The sequence below is a fragment of the Sphaerodactylus townsendi genome, linkage group LG02, assembly GCF_021028975.2.
Source record: "Sphaerodactylus townsendi isolate TG3544 linkage group LG02, MPM_Stown_v2.3, whole genome shotgun sequence".
NCBI classification, from domain to species: domain Eukaryota; kingdom Metazoa; phylum Chordata; class Lepidosauria; order Squamata; family Sphaerodactylidae; genus Sphaerodactylus; species Sphaerodactylus townsendi.
In genome coordinates, this window is record NC_059426.1 from 35514461 (window position 1) to 35536823 (window position 22363).

The following is a 22363-nucleotide window of genomic DNA, read 5'->3' on the forward strand; positions in this document are numbered from 1 at the left end:
CACGCTTGTGCGAAAAGGCTGTGCTTTGCACCCAAAGTCGAGTCGAGTGTCTGCAACACCTCCCGCCGGTGCCAAATGGTAGCAAACCAGGTCGAGGCCAGCTGTCCCATATCGTTTGCTACAAGAAAATCCAGAGCACTCCAGGAGAAGTTGGCTCGGCGCCCGTTACGTTTAGAAACCGACCGCCTGGCCAGGAATAGAAACTGAAACTGCCGGGAGGTTTTAAAAAGCGCACAGCGGAGCCGCCGGGCCAGTGGCGAAGGAGGCAGCTCCACAGCCCGGCTTCCAGGAAGGCACTCCGGAAAGCGCTTTCGGAGCCTTGTTTCGTTTCCCGTTGAGCAGAGAGAAGGGATCGGCGATCGGGAGCAGGAGCAGGAGGTGAAGCAGCGGCGGCGGCAGCAGCAGGGCGAGACCGTCCCTGCAAAGATCCCCGTCCGGGGCTTTCCTCTCTTCCTTCTTGTAGGGCGCGCCTGACCGTGCCCAAGAGGAGCGCAACATGGAAGCGGCGGCCCCTTCCCGCGACGAGTGCATCCTCTACCTGGTCTGGTGCTTCAGGACGAAGATCAGCCGGGGGCTGCAGGTGACGCGCGTGCTGGACCTCATGCCCTCCCTGAGCGCCGAGGGCAAGGAGGGTGTCCGGGCGGTCCTCCGCAACGACGGCGAGATCGCCGCCGCAGAGGTCCTGCTGCGCGCCCTGGAGGACGAGGCACCCCGCCGGCAGGGCCTGTGCCAGGAGTTCTGCGACGCCGTGCGGGGAGGGGGCTTCCAGGCCGCCGCCTACCTGGAGCCCAGCCTGAACGAGCTGCCCTCGCCCTCCCTGGAGGCCGACCTCGAGGCAGGCGCCTTCCTGCTGGAGGCCTTGATGGGCAGCTTGGTGGAGAAACTCAGGGCCGTGCAGGTTGCAGACCACTTTACAAATAACTTCTTCCAACCCGAGGACGTGGAGAGGGTAGGTCTCCTCGGACTAGGGGCGCCGGAGGTGGGACCTGGGAATCCCTTCCCCCATCTCCATTACAGTTGAAAATGGATGCTTTGGAGTAGGGGGCAATACGACATTGTAACCCTCCCTGTCGAGCCCCCTGTCCTCTTCACATCTCCAGATCCCTGTCCTCAGATCAGGCGCCCCCAACCCCACTATCCCCTCCTTGGTGGCCAGGGGGACTTGGCAGCCCTACCTCAGATAGGCTACCTGGCAGATGATTGGGGCCACTATTCGTTCAGAGATTCTCTCCAGTTTGGCTTTAAGGGCCATTTCAGTTACTTAGGTACCATGTTTTTCGAAAATAAGACAGGGTCTTATATTAATTTTTACTCCAAAGATGCATTAGGGCACAGGTGTCAAACTCGCGGCCCTCCAGATGTTATGGACTACAGTTCCCATCATCCCCTGCCAGCTGGCAGGGGATGATGGGAACTGTAGTCCATAACATCTGGAGGGCCGCGAGTTTGACACCTATGCAATAGGCCTTATTTTCAGGGGATGTCTTATTTTTTCCCCCATGATTCTGTGCCCTCCACATGATCAGCTGCACCGGGAAATCTGTAACTGGGGCTTATTTTTGGAGTAGGGCTTATATTTCAAGCATCCTCCAAAAATCCCCAAAAAATCATACTAGGGCTTATTTTCGGGGAAACGGGGGGATGTATATTTGTCACTATGTGTCTAAGGTGTTGGACATGAAAGTTTAAAAACACAAAAGGAAGTTGTGAAATAGTGCACAATAGAACCACTGAATAAGGTTTTAGTAAGGAGGGTTGTCAGCTCCAAGTTGGGAAATTCCTGGGGAGGCCTTGGGGGAATGGAGGGACCTCGGAAGGATGTAATTCTGGGGTGATCCTTATCCTTCTGAGGCCCCTCCAATCTCCCAAGTTCTGATGAAGAAAATGATGGTTCTGGAGGATGGACCGCTCCAGAATTATATCCTTCTGAGGTTCCTCCATTCCCCCATGTTCTGCTGGAATAAATGGAGAATGGACTGGACTTTTCTTGACAGCATCCCTATCTTATCACATTGTTGTTCTTCTACTCCTCCAAGGAATTCAAGGTAGAGTCCAGTGCTCCCTCCTCCTCCATTTTGTTCTCACAACAAACCTGTGAGGTATATTAGGTTGAGTGAGAAAGAGTAAGCATCATGATTCAGAAGAGACTCGAACCCAAATCTTGTCTAGCTCTCTAACCACCACATTACACTACTAGTCCACTGTGGATGGACGGGGTGTGAAACAGGTGAAGTGATGCTATTGGTGGAGTTTGTCCATCCATCACCTGTGCAGATATGTGCTTTCTGTGCCCAGCTGATATAGGGTTGACATCAGGAGTAATATGTCTCCTGGGTGAACACATTCCTTCTAGGGCCAGTGTGATCTTCGGTGATGTAATGTTAGTTTCCAGCAATGGCAGAAGTTCTCCAGTCTGACCTGTTGCACTCACTTGATAGCCTCCCTGGGAATTATATTTCGTCTTCCATTCCTAACTGCAAAAATAGAAGCAATGTACATTACCATGTGGAGCCATTAGACTGAACTTTATTTTTTTAAGCCAATGATCTTCAGTGGCTTGGGTATCACCTGTGGTTGTGGTGAGCACCGTTCCTCTTGCAGCTACCTCACATTCCAGGAAAGTGGGCATTTGCTTTAGAAATAATTTCACATTGCTGCTATTACTATTATTTTAGTTTATATATTGCCCTACCTCTCGCAGGCTCTGGGCACTTTTCAACATATAAAACCATGAAACATACAATAGATACATCAAATGCAATTAAATATGTTAAAACATAGACGGCAGCCAAAAATCTTTCAACTAAAAGTTTAAAAATTGCATCCCAATCAGTAAACCAAAACTAATTTGGGGGGGGGGGGTGAGGCCTTAGATGGATCCAAGGTAAAACAAACAGTTTCATTTTAAAAACCTGATGCAACTCGCCCAAGGTGATTATATCTGTAGGGATTCTGGTTGTACATATGCATCTAGTGAAATGGTGCATGGTACCGTTGAAGACTAGCCCATAAGACAAAATTCCTTGGCACTGAAAAAGGTTCTAACCACTCCTTCTGCAGAGCTACAGTAAAAGTCAAGGAAACTTTTAACACTTTAAAAAAAATTAAAAAATAATGTTTTTAAATAGATTTTAAATCTATTTTAATTTTAATAGATTTTAATAGATTTCTGGATAACTTGAAAGCTTGCATGGTGTTTCATGTCTGAACAACTGATTTGCAAGCCCTATTGTGAGGGATTGGGCTAGTTAAAGAGGCTGGCTAACTTTTGTTAGTAGTGGGGCGAGACAGTCATGTATGCTCAGAGGAATTCTGGTGGTCAAAAGCGTTACGTTATGTATTATTGATGGTTTGGGGATGGTGCGCAGAGTGATGTGGCTCTTCTGGTTGATGGGGATTTTGATTGTGTGATGTGCAGAGTTTTAAGTTTTCCTGCCCTTTCTTTCCCCTCTCTCTTTTAAATAGGTGAGAGCTCAAGATAATTTTCAAGGAAATCATGCGGCTGTAAGGGAATTGCTGAGCAGGGTCGTGCGGAAGAAGGATTGGTTGTCTCCGTTTCTGGAGGCCTTGCGTAGTTCTGGACATGAAGGTGTTGCAGATGAACTAACTGGGCCCAAAAATGGTAACTAGATTTTTACAAACAATTAAACCTGGCAATTCTTTCGGTGTTTGATTCTCCTTTGTTTTGTGGGTTGGGCCAGACAATCCTGGCTGTCATGTGACCCTCCGCACCCCACATAGCCACTGATCTGAAGGTTCTGACTCTCTTTATAATTATTATGGTTGCAGACCCTCTCTGCTCCCTCCCATTTGCATCTAATCTAACAGGGCAATTGTAACGGGGTCGCTTATATTCAAGTGAGGGAGAGATATTATCCCACCACTAGCCACCAATTGTAACAGGAACTTGTGGCCTACAATCAAGGTTCCCACTAAACTGACCAGTGGGGTTTCCTTTGCCACCCAAAATATCCCAGGCTAGTGTTCAGGGATCTTCTTTTTACTCTGCTGCCACCATAAAAGAGTAGGAACTAGGAGTCCCAAAACTGGCCTCTGGCCGCCAAATATATAAAGGATCCCACCTCACATTTGCTCTTGGTCTGAGGGGAATGTCCTTCAGAGTCCCATATACAAAAATGGAGGGAACTCAAAATTGGGTGGGATTCTAGCCACACAAACAGGCACTCTTCAAGCTCTCACACAAATGCAGGCTGGCAGGAGGGTAACTTGAACACAACAAATGATATTTATTTTAAACACAAAAGAAACTGGCTCAGAGAGTTACTAACGCTTGATGGTTTTAGAGTGGTTCTTTTCACTTAAAAGTTACAGAGCTTCAGTTGTTATTTAGGTTTCACACACATACACAGACACACGCTCAGACACTCAGGTGTCTCTTCAGAAGTGACTTGGCTTTTATACACTTTGCTTTTCCTCACAGACAGACACTAGTCCTTTCTGATCCACAACCCACTGAATACACACACACCCAGTCTGTGCCCTGTGAGATCCTGGCACACAAAGCCTCCCTCTCTCACTCTACTCCCAAACTGGCCTCACTGCCTCTGGAACGGGCTTTTCCCAGACTGGTGTTGTACAGGGGCAGGACAGACCCCTAGGTCTGGTCAGTGTCTACTGACAAGCCTCTGGCCGGCGCTTCACTCTGCACCAAAAAGCCAGTGCCTTCCTTCCTCTCACAAGCTTCCTTCGCTTGAGGAGAGTCACCAGAATCCTGCCAGCTCTCTGAGCTGGACCAGAATTCCTTTACACCAGAGACAGAGCTGAGAGACTTCACTCCACAGACTCTGCTCTCAACTGAACACAAGCTGTTATCTTCAGAATTCTCCCCACATAACTCTCTGACAGGCTCTCTCTGTCTTTCTGTTTATCTAGCAGTGTTTTAGTGCCCCCTTACAGTGGCCAGGGGCAACAGTGCCTTCCATCGACCAATCACCTGGCTTTTATTTAAATTAGGACCTGCTGCCTTACTTTGACTGTCACCCAGGCCTCTTTAAGCAGGCCTGCTTCACACCAGCCCTTCAGGGTGGGGCAAGTCTGTTACAGCAATCCTATACATTATTATTCCCAATTAAGCCAGTTGAAATCAGTGGGCTCTGACTGGAATATCTGCATTGGATGGTGCTGTAAGCAATACAGTGGTTCTCAGGTTTTGGGTTGGTACCTAAAAGTGAGTTTCGACTCTCTTACAGGTGGGGTGAAAGGTCAGAAGAAAGAAAAAGCAGCGAGAATTGGGGGAGGAGACTCTGGAAGATTTGCTTCTAAAGAGTGGCCATGAATGCCTTGAAAAGTGGTCATTAAATGATCATAAAAAGCAGCTGGCTGCTCTGTATTATTACATATGTATAAATACTAAACATGAGAAATCAGATACAAACCTGCTCACTGTTAACTGTTGTGAGATTGCTGTGTGTTGGGAAGGGAGAAAGTAGGGTGGAGTTGCTATCCAAGAGGGTCCTGAAAAGTATTGTAAGTTTAGAGGTGGGTCCCACTTCAACAAGTTTAGCCACTCTAAGCAATTATGCCCTAAGCGACCGTCTCTTTCGATGAAAAGGCAGGCTCTGATACCTTGGACTTTCCCTCCAACCCTTCATACATTGCAGAGTTGCACTTGCACTAGTAGGTTGTGGAGTCCCTACCTTGGGCAGATATAATGCAGTCCAGGGGCGTATTTGTCAGAGGGACTTGGGGGGGGGGGGGCGGTGTCAATCGACCCTGGGCACCACCCACTAGATCACATGGGGGGGTTCAAAATCGCCCCTCCCACGGAGAGGTGTGCCGGGCCGGGAGCCTGCTGTGGGCCCACCAGGTGCCCCTCAGCCCGGCCCTGCCAGGCTGCCTGGGACCGCTGCCACCCTCCTCCGCTGGCTGTGGTAAGTGGGGCGGGGGGAGGGTTGCCCTGGGCGCCATTTATTGTCGGTACGCCTCTGATGCAGTCACATGTGAATTGCAGGTTCTCCTCAAATCCTGTGGGTGTGTGGCATTGAGTTAGGATCAGGACGGTAGCACAGATGGAAAAGGGGCTTCAAACCTTCCTTTGGTGCCATTTTTAGAATAGAATAGAATAGAATCTTTATTGGCCAAGTGTGATTGGACACACAAGGAATTTGTCTCCGGTGCATATGCTCTCAGTGTACATAAAAGAAAATACATTTGTCAAGAATCATAAGGTACAGCACTTAATGATTGTCATATAGGTCTAGTAAGCAATCAGGAAACAATCAATAGTAATAAAAACATAAAATGTAAAATCATAAAATAAAATGAAATGTCAGCACAGGCTATAGTCATACAGTCATAATTGGGAGGAGATGGGTAATAGGAATGATGAAAAAAGTAGTGCAGTAATTATATAATAAATATATAATAAATAGTTTGACATTATCGAGGGAATTATTTATTTAACAGAGTGATGGCATTCGGGAAAAAACTGTTCTTATGTCTAGTTGTCTTGGTGTGCAGTGCTCTGTAGCGACGTTTAGAGGGTAAGAGTTGAAACAGTTTATGTCCAGGATGCGGTGTCAGTAAATATTTTTTCAGAGCCCCTTTTGACCCGTGCAGTATACAGGTCCTCAATGGAAGGCAGGTTAGCAGCAAATTGTTTTTTCTGCAGTTCTGATTATTCCCTCTGAAGTCTTGAGATGATCTTGTTGGGTTGCAGAAACCAAACCACATAGTTATAGAGGTGCAGATAAAAGACTCAATGATTCCTCTGTAGAACTGTATCAGCAGCTCCTTGGGCAGTTTGAGCTTCCTGAGTTGGCGCAGAAAGAACATTCTTTGTTGTGCTTTTTTCATGACATTTTTGATATTAGGTGTCCATTTTAGGTCATGAGATATGATGGAGCCTAGAAATTTAAAGGTCTCTACTGTTGATACTGTGTTGTCTAGTATTGTGAGAGGAGGTAGGATGGGAGGGTTTCTCCTGAAATCTACCACCATTTCTACGGTTTTAAGTGTGTTCAGTTCTAGATTGTTCCAGTGGCACCACGAGACACTCACAGTGGGACACTGTGTGGGAAAACCCACATAGCTGTAGTCATAATTGCACCACTGCCAACTAAGGGATTGGATCCAGTCAGCTTTTTCACTTAGCTTTCTTACTCCCGCCCTTGTCCCACATGACTTTGGTTTATGCAGATTCCATGAACTCAAGCATAAATGTTTAGTGGTCAAAAAAGTCCCCTCTCCTCCTTTTGCACTGGTGGAAAAGCTGGTTGGATTCCACCCAGTGTGTTAAAAAAAATTAGTTTTTGTATTTTATAAGGTTTTTTGGTCTCACGTTTATCCTTGTCCCCTGTAAATTACACTTTATGATCTATTCTAATAGTAAGATGGTATATAATTTCCCTAAGCCATGAGTTGGAATTGTCAAGCAGACATCTTCTCCTCTAGTGTAAGAATCTTTTACAAACCTGTATGCTTTGAGTGGATTGCACTGCAACAAAATCATAGTGCTCTGATGTCCGTAAGAAGTTTGACATTCACTGCTATAGTTCACTTTATGTGGGTATCTTAAAGAGTGTCTTTTTGCCAAATTTAGGTTAAAACCATTGTTTTAGGTTAAAACCATTGTCTTGCAGTTTGCTGAATGCATTTTCAGTTTATTTTGGAATAAAGAAAAAGAACCTGCTAAGCATTCTCATTTGTTTCTGCAAGGGCTGCCCCATTCTGAAACTGCGGAGGAGCTGAAGGAAGGAAGTGATCAGGAGCATAGGTCATCTCGTGAGGAGAATACCTTGGAAGAATCACTCGGCGAGGCCTCCAATTTCTCAGGTATTCTCTCAGTAGATCTCTTTTACGGATCCTTTGGTGCGTCTGGATCCGACTTCACAAACTACAAGTGATGAGCGGCATGTTTCTAGCAGGCTTCCAAGAAGTCGGCAGATCAACAGTGCCGTCCTAAACCAGGTTGCATCCTTCTAAGTCAATGGGAGTAACTCTGTTCAGAATGGCATGGTGAGACGGTGATCTTAAATTCACTGATTATGAATAAGTCCTATGGAAGTCAGGGAAGTTATTTCCAAGTATGTACTGAAGATTGCCCAGTCATCGGCCAGTGTTTTATTACCAGTGTTCCTGAGACACATGCTTTTCTGTAGTGACACCCTAGTTGAATATTCTCCACAGATATATTTGGCAGACCTTTATCCTGTTCTGGTTCTTTGCTAAATGAGACCTTTGCAGAAGCCAAAGCTTTTAACTGTGTTCTGTGCCTTTAGCTCTCACGAATCTCTGTCTCCTGCTTTGCTTCGCTTTGCTGTTACATTTAACTGGATTTTCTTCTTAATTATTTGCTGCAAGCTCTCTTAAGGACCAATATGATTAAGGGGAAAGTGAACACCCTGAGGTGCTCTTCTGGCGATGCATCCATCTCAGCATCATCAGCTGACATCACCTCCAGATAGGGTCATCATTTCACCGTGTCCTGTTGTATGATCACCATAATGCAGTGATTACCCCCAAAACAGTACCTGGGGGGAGCCACCAGCATATTTCATAGTGACTTCTTGGGGGCCCTTTCCCCTCATCTTTACATTCTTTAGCCCTCAGCTACTCTCCCCTCAAGTAGTGCGCGGGTCCGGTGGCACTCCCCACTCACAGGGCGGCGATAGCGCGAGCCGCTCTTCGACAACAAGCTTCGCCTGCTTTCTCGCCAGCTCAGCTACGCTGGCATCCCTGGCTTCCTCAAAATTATGCCTTTTGATGATCCCCGCCCTGGGGACGCTCAAGGCAGGTAAGAGATGTCAGCTACAGCTTGAGAGCAGCATGCAGCAAAGGGTGGTCAAAGGTAAGTGGGGAAAGGACCATCGATAAAATCCAAAATCTCTATGAATGGGACAGAAAATATTGGGAGCTCTGAGTCACTTAGTACCAGCAGACTGTCTAGCTCATCTTCCTAATGTTTCTGGGCTTAACAGCTTCTCCCTACAACCATATCAGAAGCAACACTTTCTTTTGCTCGGGAAGCTGAAATGAGCTAGTATCTCTTTACTAAACCAAAAAGCCGGTCCTGACTTTTCTTCACCTCCACTGTTACCGAAATGGTCCTGATTTGCATATACCTCCACCATCAAACCATCCTCCTTGTAAGGGGTCAGAAGCTTATACACACCTTAGGGCAAATATTATTGGGATCGTATTGCCTAATGTATACCAGGGTCCAAAATTTTGATCTAACATTCCCCAAGGCTGTACAGATTCTCAGAATAAACAGGCATGGATTTACAGTTAAAAGATTTATTAAGAAGAAGAATTGCAAAGGGAATTAGCAAATTGAATGTGGAGCTTGACTCATGTACAGACACACAAACACTGAGAAATGTTCTACAGACCTTACATTCCACTAAATCCTAGTTTGAAAAATAGTATGAACTTAAAGAGTCTAAAGAGAAAGGGGGAGGTGAAAGAGCAGCTTACAATTAAAAAACACCATATTAAAACACAAAGCGTTAGACACAAGCGCCATGAAAGCTACCCATAAACAGAAGCCAATAAGATAAAAACCCTCATTCATTCTACTGTAAGCTTTTGAGAGAGTGCGCCTGCTTCATCAAATGCATATTCCGTTTGATTTTTGTTTTCTGAAACTTTTATCCAGGCAAGCTTGCCACAGACCAGTAGGTGGCATCCTTTAGCTTCCTTGTTAGGAAAGCATAATTGTTTTTTAGGCAAAGGTTTTCTTATTAGTGACTAGTGGCATTTTTAGTACACTGAGATGTACAGGCTAGAACTATGTACCCTTTTTTTTTTTTTTGGTATTTTTGAGTTCAGGTTTAAAAGACCCAGACATTTTCAAAAAAGCCATACCCCCAGAATGGTTTTTTCTCAGCTTTTTTTTTTAATTGGGTTTTCAAAATTTGACCACCACCCCCAATTCTGTGCTTTTTGGCTCCCTTAAATTACTGCTTTTTAAAAAAAAAATCAGAAAAAAACCCCAAAACGGCTTTTTTAGTTTTATTCTTCGTTCAGCTTTTTTCGGACGCACAGTTCCAATACAGGCTTTAATTCTGCATGTTAGTATTAGTGGACCTGGCACTTAAGAAAATGCTTTAGATCAGTTACCGTTTCCGAGATTGCATCTTGTGCGCACAAGAGAGCCATCCCAGAGCTGGTAACAGTAACACTGCAAGTACACATTTGTTCATGTGACAATCCTCTTACCGTATATACTCGTGTATAAGTCAACCCGAATATAAGTCGAGGCACCTAATTTTACCACAAAAAACTGGGAAAACTTATTGAGTATAAGTCTAGGGTGGGAAATGCAGCAGCTACTGGTAAATTACAAAAATAAAAATAGATACGGTCAGGCACTATTTGGGGTCTTCCACTAACCCCCATCTCACCAATCCCAAGGTCTCTGCCACCGACCTCTCCATCCTGCAGCTTGTCCAGCTCACCCAGGTCAACTGGCTGTCACCCACCGACAGCCAAGGATTGGCAGCCGCCGAGAAGAAGGCAGAGGCAGAGAAAACGGCTGAAAGGGGGGAGGCAGAGAAGAAGGCAGAGGAGAGCGAAGCAGAGGAGGAGGCTGAAAGGGCGGAGGCAGAGAAGAAGGCAGAGGAGAGCGAAGCAGAGGAGGAGGCTGAAAGGGGGGAGGCAGAGAAGAAGGCAGAGGAGAGCTTGGGCAGAGGAGGAGGCTGAAAGGGCGGAGGCAGAGAAGAAGGCAGAGGAGAGCGAAGCAGAGGAGGAGGCTGAAAGGGGGGAGGCAGAGAAGAAGGCAGAGGAGAGCGAAGCAGAGGAGGAGGCTGAAAGAGGGGAGGCAGAGAAGAAGGCAGAGGAGAGCGAAGCAGAGGAGGAGGCTGAAAGGGGGGAGGCAGAGAAGAAGGCAGAGGAGAGCGAAGCAGAGGAGGAGGCTGAAAGGGGGGAGGCAGAGAAGAAGGCAGAGGAGAGCGAAGCAGAGGAGGAGGCTGAAAGGGGGGAGGCAGAGAAGAAGGCAGAGGAGAGCGAAGCAGAGGCAGAGAAAGCAGCGGAAAGAGGGAAGGCTGAGAAGAAAGCAGGAGAGAGCAAAGATGGGAGAGGGGGAATGCCACACAAGAATTAAGTGGGACCCTCACTCGCGTATAAGTCGAGGGGGGGCTTTTTCAGCCAAAAACGTGCTGAAAAAGTAGACTTATATGCGAGTATATAAGGTAATTTGTTTTGGGCATTGCCCCTGACAGGCTGCTTCTGCTTCAGTAGGAAATGGTGGTTATATGGAAAAACAACGTGGGGCTGTGTCAAATTGTACCATGTGGCCCTGAGATGGAGAGAACAATTTGTCCTAGGAAGTTGTGGAGTGACCTGGGCTTCTCTGTTTTGACTTCTAGAGACTGATGTCAGCTTGCTAGACCTAAGTGTCAGTGATGCCACTGAAAGCCTCGGACAGGTCGGCCTCGTCAACGGTGATTCAGGTACGACCTTCTTCGTTACACTCTAGGAAGCATGAAATAAGATCTATAAGGACACGTTCACCAGGCGCAGTGAATCAAAGCTGCCTTATGCATCGGACCACGTAGCTCCAGTGTTGGAAAACAAATACAGAGCAGTGTTTTTGTTGTGTGAAAGTTCAGTGACAGTAATAATTAACAGTGCCATCTCAAGTACAGTTGCTGTCTTCTAGCCAGTCAACCTCAGTGGGCTTAGAAGCATATAGCTCTGCATGGGATTGCTTCGTGAGACATGTTGGTTACTTTCAACCCAAGCCATTGGGGTGGGGGAAGTGTGCAGCTGCCGAGGATGGTGCTGCAATGGCGCAGACCTACCGATTCCAGAAGGGGTCTGAGCAGCACAGAAAGGGTGAAAACAGAGAAAAAGTCCTCTTGCCTAGAAGCTCCATTGAAGCAACAGAGTTACTGCATGGGGAGCGTTTCAAGGCTGAAAGTCCTTCAGAAGCTGACTGCATTTTCTCCACCTTCAGAAACACCGCGAGACCACCCCCACCTCTGCTGCCACAAGATCTTGTTGCCAATGGACAGCAGTGCAGCCCAGATTTCCAGGTTTAGGCTGCAGAGCCGCACAGTGCCAGCAGTGGTGTACCTAGGCAAACTGGCGCCCTGGGCAAAACCTGAGTTTGATGCCCCCCATGGGCGGAGCAGCCCGGCCGCAGCAGTCACCCTTCCCGGACGGCCCCAGCAGCCCAAGTTCACCGGAGGCAGAGCTCCCTGTCCTCCTGCTCTGCCTCTGGTGGCTTGGGGGCCACTGAACAGAGTGGGCAGGCCTTAGCCAGAGTGGGCGGGGCTTAGAAATCAGGCGCCCTCATGTGACGAAAAATTTCTGCACCTTGGGCAACTGCCCACTTTGCCCAATGGGTGGTACGCCACTGCCTGCCAGCATATTTGCCCCTTACACCCACGAGATGGGTACCCCTGCCGGTGCAGCCCTATGCTGATTTTACAATAGATTCTCCCCCGCCCACCCCGATTGGGCTGCTAGTTCTCACTTTCATCTTACCAAGCTATTGTCTTCCATTCTGACTTTGCCAAAAGTCTTTGCTCTGCCCTGCAGTGGAGAGGATTCAACGTCTAGGTGGTGGCTGGAGATCACCTGGGATTACAACTGATATCTAGGCAATAGAGATCAGTTCACCTGGAGAAAATGGCCACTTTGGAAGGTGGATTCCATGGCATTATGCACTGAAGTCCCTCCCCTCCCCAAAACCTCCAGGTATTTCCCAACCCAGAGTTGGCAACTCTATCTATAATGTATCTAAAATGGGGTAGGAATCAAAGGCCTAAAGCTGAGAGAAATTACAGGAAACAGAGTTGTTCTGCTGTTAAGAAGAGTAGAAGAGTTTGGATTTATATCCCCCCTTTCTCTCCTTTAGGAGACTCAAAGGGACTTACAATCTCCTTGCCCTTCCCCCCTCACAACAAACACCCTGTGAGGTGGGTGGGGCTGAGAGAGCTCAGAAGAACTGTGACTAGCCCAAGGTCACCCAGCTGGCGTGTGTGGGAGTGCACAGGCTAATCTGAATTCAACAGATAAGCCTCCACAACTCAAGTGGCAGAGCTGGGAATCAAACCCAGTTCCTCCAGATCAGAGTACACCTGCTCTTAGCCACTGCTCTTAGCCACTACGCCACTGCTGCTATGCCACTGCTACAGGTGAACCCTCCCCCCCCCCCCATCAGCGGCTTCTAGAGAGGGAAGACAAGAATCTCCCATTAAAGCTGCTCCAAACAGTTCCATTTCAGGAAAAAGGGCCTGCCTGCGAGCAGAGCATGGGAACCCCAAATTGGGTGCAGTTGGGTAGCCATCTTTAAAGATTGAGAAATGGATAGTGTTGGGACTAAGCAGAGGTTGCATGGTCTTCTGTGTCAGAAAGAAGGCTGGGTGCAAATAGCTCCGTGCCTGTCTAGTAGAAACTAAAGGCGTTTAAGGCTCTCGACATCCTCTTTCCTCCTATTAAGAAAAAGACAAATGTTGTTTCTGTGTGGAAAGTAGAAGTTAAATGAAACATTCTTTAGCAGCTCCAATGAAACCCAAGCTTCAACTCAAAGAGATTTCCATAATTTTCAGCAAGCTTCATTACATTCTGTTAATTTAGTTGGCTTTTAATAAATTTGCATCTACAGAAAAAAATAATACAACACACTTTATGCAATCTACAAATAATTATGGTGTTTACGATTGGCTGATATTGACAGTTTTACCAGACAGAAAATTCTACACACACACACACACACTCAACAGCATTAGATATTCATTGATGAAGGTCTTTCACCCATTCCAGTCGGCGCTGTTACTCTCCCTAACTGTCACAATATTTTGACGATTGACTTTTCATGCTTCTTAATTCATATCATGTCCTTTTTAAATGCATTTGGTTTATTTGATTCTCTCCCCGCCCCCCTCTCGTGCCTTTATTTTCCCTATACAAAAATATCTTGATTCTGGAAAACATCTTGGACTTCATTTTGATATTTTTACTGCCTACTTCTTTGTTTTGCAAGATTAATACCCCTGGTGTAAGTAGTACTGAACTAAGTGGCCCAGTAATTTAGAAAAATTGACAAAGGTCCATTGACACCTTAAAACAGGGGTCCCCAAAATGGGGCCTTATTTCTGGCACCCTTCTTTAGGAACTGGGTGGGGTCAGGTAGGGCTTTTGCCCAGCAAGACCTCTGACTGACTGACTACTGGAGTTTTGATTGGCTGTGCAAAATTTTTTAAATGTTGCTTTAATCTGTGGCATGCATTTTGTAGCTGGCTCCACCTCATACAGCAGCCATTTTGTTGCTGCATCCACCATGCCATGTCAGAATACAAAATGTGTGTGCAGGCTCAAAAAGAGTGGGAACCCCTGTCTCAGAGCCTATAGTAACATTGGCCATTTCCGCACGGAGGCGGAAGGGGTCAGGTCGGCGTACTCCACGCCGACCCAACCGTTCTCATGAACGGTCCCAGAACCGGCTGGGACGACGGCGCAGGACAGCTATATGTGCAGTTTGAAATAAAGTGTCCTGTTCTAAAAGAGCCCATTATGGATTGGTTTCTATGTCCCACAGATGATGTGGATGATGGGGACGAGAGAGCGTCACCTGAACCAGAGCTGACTCTCAGAGACTACCAAATGGAAGTAGCCAAACCAGCACTGGAAGGGAAGAATATTATCATATGCCTCCCTACAGGCAGCGGCAAGACCCGCGTAGCTGTTTACATTGCCAGAGACCATTTGGATAAGAAGAGAGAAGAACAAAAGCCTGGGAAAGTTATAGTACTTGTCAACAAGGTATGTTGTGTCTCTTTCATATGTGTCATACAAGCATTTACCTGTAGGGTGGAAGATATCATCATTATAGTATACCCATGACTACCATGCTTCCCACTGGCACCTTTCTGCATGCCCCCAAATGTTTTCAGAAAGTTGGCAGGGTCATAATGGTCTCTTGCCCATCAGGGCTTCTGATTGACCACAGGAGATTTAATTTGCTGTGCTGATTTAAGATATCATAGTTTGAGCAGCAGCTGCCACCACAATATTGGTTTTATTTTCACTCGCACTTCTTTCCCCATATATTTTAAATATGGCCTTCTCTCATGGCTTCCCCTATGCTGTAGGAGATTCCTGGGTGGTCTATTCCCCTAGGGCAGCGCAGCATTGTAAGGCTGGCTTGTAATTCTTGGCATACGCCTTCATTGGCATGCATAACAAAACAGTATAAAATACAGTTAGGAATAATAAAATAAAACTTCATAATGGATCATGAGTTCAATTTACAGACCTCAGCCAGGAACTTTGCCACTGCAAGACAGCAGTTAAAATCATTGCAGTTTAAAAGCATAGCTACTTTATCTAGCTCTGTGTAGGTTTTCATAGGGTCAATAACCTGTGATAACAAGCTGGATCTTAATTTCTGATAAAATGGGCAGTGGAGGAGAATGTGCAGGATGGAGTCCAGCTGCCCTGGGCTGCAGCAGCAAAGCCTCTTATCACTCGGTAGACCTTTGAGTCTTCCTCTATGGAGTGGGGATGGCATAATGTTAAATCTAGCCATGGCTGGCTGTATCTCTTATGGCAGCCATTTTGTCACTGTGCCCATCATCTGTGTCAGAATTCCAAGGATTATCCACAGGATTAAAAACATTGGGGCCCCAGTCATCTAAGACTCATTTGTTTTATTGTTGCTGTTGTTCATGCTTAGAATTAACTGTTAACTTTCTCCCCACCTATTTCCAAGTTAATGTTTTGTGGATAGCACTTTGTGTGAAGTTTTAACATGAACACTTCCTTTAATTCCATCTTTGCGTGCATTTTTGCTTGAAATAATTTCTACAGATTCCTCTGGTGGAGCAGCATTTCAGGAAAGAGTTTCACCCTTACCTGAAACACCAATATGAAGTAACTAGGCTGAGTGGTGACTCTCAGCTGAAAATTTCGTTCCCTGAAGTCGTCCGAAAGCACGATGTCATTATCTGCACTGCTCAGATCCTTGAGAATGCACTGCTGAAGGCAGATGGAGATGCTGAAGAAGGGGTCAGTTTAGCAGGTATGCGTCTTGTTCTGATGTTGAAACCTATACACTTATAGTGGAGTAATTCTGCATTGGATTGCTCTGATAGTCATGTGCGTTCCTGACCCATCAGCCTAGCACAAGTGAAGACCTGCTAGAAACTTGTGGAGATAGGTGGGTAGATGCTGTTACCCTCAGTGGCATGCTGAGTCTTCCTACCCTCAACAGCAGGCCAGGATGTCTCTCTCCCTTCCTCTCAAGGGCATGCCACCAGCCTTTTTATTTTTGGGGGGAGGGGGATTCATATGCCCTATTTGTTTTTGTTTTACTTTTCAGATTTTTCTTGCGAACTGTGGGGTCCCCCCAAGACTGCAGAAACATGTTGGGGGTGAGTGTGCCCCCATCTGCAGATTTAGGCATTCGCAGATAGGTGGCATGTATGGGAATTAGATATATAGATGCTCAGTCTTTCATGAATGGGCCTGTGGATAAACCACCTATCCAGTAAATGTGTAATCCATGGCCGTTTCCGCACGGCAGCGGAAATGGCGAGGTCGGCGCATTGCGCGCCGACCTGAAGATGCTGGGACCGTCCGCATGGACGGTCCTTGAAGCAGCTGGGCAGCCGGCGCCGCGGAGCGCCGGCGCCCAGCCGATACCTCGATTTCCGCTGAGCCTTTGGCGCGTCGCCGAGGCCTGGGGACCACGCCCCCCTGGCCCTGCGCGCCTGAAGCAGGCGCGCAGGGCCAGGGGGGCGGTCCCCAGGCCTCGGCGACGCGCCGGAGGCCCGGGGAGAAGGTGAGTGCCGGGTGGGGGAGGCGGCATGAAGCCGCTGCCGTTCGCTCGGCAGCGGCTTCATGCCGGCGTTTCCCCAAAAAGAGCGCTGGGAAGCGCTCCGGGGAAACGCCGCCTTCAGGCCGGCCGGGCGGCGCGAGGGCGGCGCGGCTGCATTGCAGCTGCGCCCCCCGTGCGAATGGCGGCCTGGAGACGGTGTTTTTACCGTCTCCAGGCCGCCATGAATTGCCCGTGCAGAAACGGCCCATGATTCTCCCAAGGAACTTGCAGTACATCGTTCTCCATTCCCCATTATATCTTCCCAAGAATTCTCTGAAGTAGGTTAGGTTGCAAGAGAAGAAATTATTGACTCACCCAGTTTCATGGTAGAATAGAGATTTAACCATGGATTTCCTAGCTCCCTAATCCAACATGACACTATACATAAACTCTTCCTGCATTATAATTTTACCTACAAGCTGCTTTGCATAACTAAACACACTGAGCCCCACTGGTCTGTCAGCCTCAGAACTGATGGATGCTCTCCAGGATCTCAGGTTGAGAGATCTTGCTCTGATCCTTTAAAAAAAAAAGCTGGAGATTGCACCTGGGACCTTTTGCATGCAAAGCCGATGCTCCCCCTGTTGAGCCCTAGACAATTATTTTGTGCTAATTGTTTTTACTTTGATGGCGGACCAATGACTGAACAGAAACTGTGTTCTCTTTCCAAATTCCTTCACACAGGACAAAAGATTGATTCCCAAGAGGAGCTATCCATGTTAGTCTGTTAAGAAAAATTAGAAATGAGGGTCTTGTAGCATCTTGAAGACTGGACAAATTTATTGAGGTTTAAGCTTTTGTGAACACACACACACACACACACACACACACACACACAAAACAAGCCAATAGTTGCCAATTGAACAGAGAGGCTGTTGAAGTGACTAGAAGTGGCCTGAAAATTAGGAGACTTGGAAATTGCCGAGTTTGTCCTAAGCTTTAGTTGAGGGCAGTTGTCTAGACGAATCTCACTGCTGCTGACAATACTTACATTTTTAAAAAAAATTTGGATTGTCCATCAGTGGACAATCTATGTATGTATATGTGCTTAGATTTCTATCCTACCTTCAGAATGTATATATCCCAAGGCTACTTGTAATTAAAGGAATAAAATGCAACCAACCATCATATTAACAGGTGTACAATAAATAGCATTACTTATGCATGCGCCAGTCTCGATTCCAACCAAATAATCAGATGTCCAACAAAAATATTTTTCCCTAAATAAACAATGGAGTAGATTTCCCTCAAGAGGGGATTCCAACAGACATAAAGATGCCACCAAAAATGCCTTGTCTTCTCTTTGCAAATGCTAACCTCACCTCATAAGGGGCATCAGTGACTTGTGTAATAAGGGCCTACCTCTATGTGTGAAATGGTGGTGGAAGGGAGAGGAAGAATATTGGGCAATATGCTTTGTTACATATTCAATATCCATCTTATGAATTAGCCTAGAAATTGCCTGGTAACCATCAACGCTCTTTTAAAATGGGTCTAATATTGTCTGGTGACAAGCCAAGCTTTTGCACTCCAGCCCAGCCAAAGTTTCTACACAGTATCCAGCACCCCCCATGAAGCACATTGTAGTAATCTTGTTGTGCGGTTACATATTATTTTACAGTTTACCTTTTTAAAAAGTACAAGAATGTCTGGAATAAGAAAAGTGTCATCTGGTACTATAGCAATTTCAGGGGTATTTCTTGAAACTAAAGTGTATTATGAGGCATGTACTATTTTTGGTTGGAAGAAGAAGAGTTAGTAGTAGTAGTAGTTTGGATTTATACCCTCCCTTTCTCTCCTGTAAGGAGACTCAAAGGGACTTACAATCTCCTTTCCCTTCCCCCCCAACAAACACCCTGTGAGGTGGGTGTGTCTGAGAGAGCTCTGAAAAGCTGTGACTAGCCCAAGGTCACCTAGCTGGCGTGTGTTGGAGTGCACAGGCTAATCTAGTTGCCCAGATAATTCTGCACAGCTCAAGTGGCAGAGCGGAGAATCAAACCCGGTTCTCTAGATTAGAGTGCACCTGCTCTTATCCACTCAGTCACAGAGCTTCAAGGGGGTGTGTGCCGTGCACCGGGTGCACACCTGGGGTGTAAAAGTGAAAAGGGACGCCCCAGGCCCTCCCCTTTTCCTCCTCCGACAGTGCCTTCTTCCTCATTGTCTTGTGCCTTAGTTCCTTCTTTTCCAGGATTCAGGCCGCAGTGACTGCTCTGTTGTAAAACAGCACTGAGGAATCTGAGTTAGTTCCCAGGAGACCTTGGGGCTCACAAGGTCTCCTGGGAAGTATAGTTCCCATCAGGCAGTTTTTACTGAGAACAGGCCTTTTGCAGCCTGAAAAAGTTCTCAAAAAGGAAAGAAACTAAGGTAACTGTGGGAAGGGGGGGCGCCATGGGGAGGGGGGCAGAGTGCTGCGGGGGGGGGGGCATGCGGTGGAAAATTAGAATGCGCACTGGACGCAGTTTGGCCCAGCTACGCCTCTGTAATCCACTACACCACTGCTGCTCCTAATAAGCCAACTAATTGTTCCTCCCCTTCAATAAGAACTGAACTGGAATTCTTCTTACTTATGTATTTATGCACAGGAGAACCAACCAACTTGTACTGAATGTTTTTCAGATTTCTCTCTGATTGTTATTGATGAATGCCATCACACTCACAAAGAAGGAGTCTACAACAATATCATGTGTCGTTATGTGAAAGAAAAAAGGGGCAATAAGAAGCGAATGAAAGAGAACAAACCATGGAGTCCTCTGCCACAGATCCTAGGACTGACAGCTTCACCTGGTGTCGGAGGTGCAAAAAACCATTCCAAAGCTGAGGAACATATTCTGAAGGTAAGCCACCATTGAATTTACTGCTACTACTCCAGAGAGGATGGAAAGCAACGGCTGTTTAAAAGAGAGCGTGAGCCTGTGTTTCCCCTGAGATCTGTTCAAAGCTTTGCTCTTACCACGCTCTCCTCCTTGCAAGTTCTCTTGACTTAGGTCAGGAATTGGGCCTTTTATTTGCAGTGGAATGGCCTTCTGGAGGCTGTGCGCCAGGCATCATCCCGAATGACCTGTAAAACATCATGGGTTTGAAGGACATTCTGTTGAGTGCTTCTGAAAGCTGGAGAATGTTTGTATGGTGGAGACAACTGGGTCTTTGTAATGAGATGAGTTTTACTGTTACCATAGGCCCATTTTGCACAACACAAATAAAACATCTTCAGGATGTTTTTAGCAAAGCATTTGGGGATGGAATTCCCCACAGTTTTACCCCCCAAAACGTTTGGAAGACATTTTATTTTTGCTCAAAACGGATTTTTCCAAAAACATTAAACTATCAACTTTTTCCTGAAGTCGCTTTGAAAATGTTTTCTGCTTGCTGTGCAGAGAGCAAGAAATGTTTTATTTTCCCCACCTGAACTTCTTGCAGCTCTCACTGTTGTTTTGTGAGCAGCTTGTGTCCCCCATTTTCTGCCGCTTCAGGCTTCTCTGTGCTGCCCACCATTTGCAGAAGGTTCCCATGGACGTTAGCTCTGCTTGCAGCTCATCCACTCGCTATTTCCATGTGTGGGGTATATAAAGTTAGTTCTCACTACCTATTCCGTGCACGTGTCATTTTTTTTCTTGCAGTGAGATGTCTGCAAAGCTACGAAGAAACAATATGAGAATTGCCGAGTTAACACCACCCTTTGGGTGGCTTAAGTCCGAGGCCTGTGCTGTGGTGCTCCTGGCTGAAAAGCTTGGATGGAAGTCAGCTCCACCCCCAGGAACACCCCCCCCTCGCCATGTTTGGCTGCTGTGGGTTGCCTGAACATTGGTGATTTTGCCCTCTCTGTTGACATGTGTGCTCCTTACACCAGTGGAGGGGACAAACATGCCAGCACAGCCCTCCACAACTCCCAGAAAACATTTTGGGACACCCCTTCCCATCTGGATTGGGCTGTTAAACTCCAACATTTCTCAATTTTTTTCACGTCCACCACAAATGATAAAAACATCCTTTCTTGATGATCACATTTCCAGTATTTATTTGAAACCTTTTTATGCATCTTTGCCAATTTCTCTGATGTCCTATACTAATGGTACATTATTCTATAAAAGTTCACTTTCAAATTGGAGGTTTATGCACCTTTGACCACATCTTCTCCCATTGTTTAAACTGAATATTATACATTCTTTCACTTGTTGGCCTTCTGTTTCCAATCTCAGCAATTGTTTATACATTTCAGCAATAATTTGTTCATCATTTGTATGCAATTCCACTTCAAATTCTGACTCAATATCATAAAAACCGTACAGTTTTTATCTAGTATGAATTTCTCATATGATTGTCCATAGGAAAACCAGTTACTGGTAATACTTTTTTGACTTTAATTGTTCTCTTGTTTTCATTTTCCATTTCCCTTGTGAGAAGTTTAAAATATCACAAAAATACGTTTACATTTATCTTGTCTCTTGTGAAAGCTGCTGTGTTCTTGTCTTTTTTTGTCAAAGTTTAAATTTGTCCCATATCCCGAGAATGGCCTGCCTAATACAATGATTATTAAAGACCTTATTGGCATAAGTTTTGTTGTACGATAAATAGGCATGTCATCCAAATTTCTAGTGATGTGCTTCTAGATCCAGCAATCTTAAATTTCTTCGTGTAATCCATTCTTTCAACCAAACTAAACAGCAGGACACAAAATATAGTTTCAGATCAGGTAAACCCCTTTCTTTTGTGCCTTGTGATATCTTTGTAACCTGAGACCTTTAGAAGTATGCCTAAGAAGTATGGTTCTGGTGGGTTTTGTGGGCTGTGTGGCCGTGGTCTGGTGGATCTTGTTCCTAACGTTTCGCCTGCATCTGTGGCTGGCATCTTCAGAGGTGTATCACAGAGGGAAGTCTGGACACAGTGTGTAATAATAACATGGACACAGTGTAATAATAGGCAGCATTATGCACGAAATGGACACGTAATTTCTGTAATAACATTCCTTCTTTCAGATATGTGCCAATCTTGATGCAGAGAGGATCATGACTGTTAAAGAACATGTGTCGCAACTGGAAGATCACGTGAAGGCACCCTACAAAAAGTTTGAGATTGCAGATGACAAACGGAAGGTATGGGTGAAATGAATTTAGATACGATGTAAAACAGTATGGGGTGGGGGACCTCCTGTGACTTGCAGAGTGTGCCCTTGCCTATCTTGGAGGTGCAGCTTTAGTTCAGTCGTAGGTTTCTGTCTGTTCAAAAACGCATTCATGATTATTTAAATTTCAAAAACATTGACTATAGTAAGGCATTATTGGTTCAAGAGGGTCATAATTTTAAATGTGTTGAGTGCAGGTCAGGCTCTGCTTGTGACCATGTGGATTATTGAAAACAGTCTCTGGCTTCTGAATGGGGAAGAAGTGAAAGTTCCCTTAATCATGGAATGACTTTACATTGTGGTCAACAGTTTGGATTCTTAGGGAGGTCTTTGAGGAGCAAATGGGAAGTGGTAGACCAGCACTATTGTGCCTACCTCCTATTCGCAGTACAGTGATCTGCTTGCAACGTACCTTGTCGTAGATAGCTTGTCCTCCTTCACATCTAGACTGGCCA

At 46.0% G+C, this 22363-nt stretch overlaps 1 protein-coding gene across 1 annotated transcript in view; it reads left to right on the forward strand.

Moving 5' to 3' along the window:
• The first annotated feature begins 233 nt into the window (after positions 1–233).
• The window catches only part of IFIH1 (interferon induced with helicase C domain 1), a 31774-nt gene continuing 9644 nt past the window's right edge, over positions 234–22363 (forward strand). Inside the window, exons 1-8 of the mRNA XM_048485332.1 lie at positions 234–949; positions 3466–3622; positions 7678–7794; positions 11331–11414; positions 14510–14733; positions 15781–15991; positions 19406–19623; positions 21763–21879. Coding sequence (XP_048341289.1) covers positions 497–949; positions 3466–3622; positions 7678–7794; positions 11331–11414; positions 14510–14733; positions 15781–15991; positions 19406–19623; positions 21763–21879 — 1581 coding nt within the window. The 5' untranslated portion in view covers positions 234–496. The remainder of the gene's footprint in view (positions 950–3465; positions 3623–7677; positions 7795–11330; positions 11415–14509; positions 14734–15780; positions 15992–19405; positions 19624–21762; positions 21880–22363) is intronic.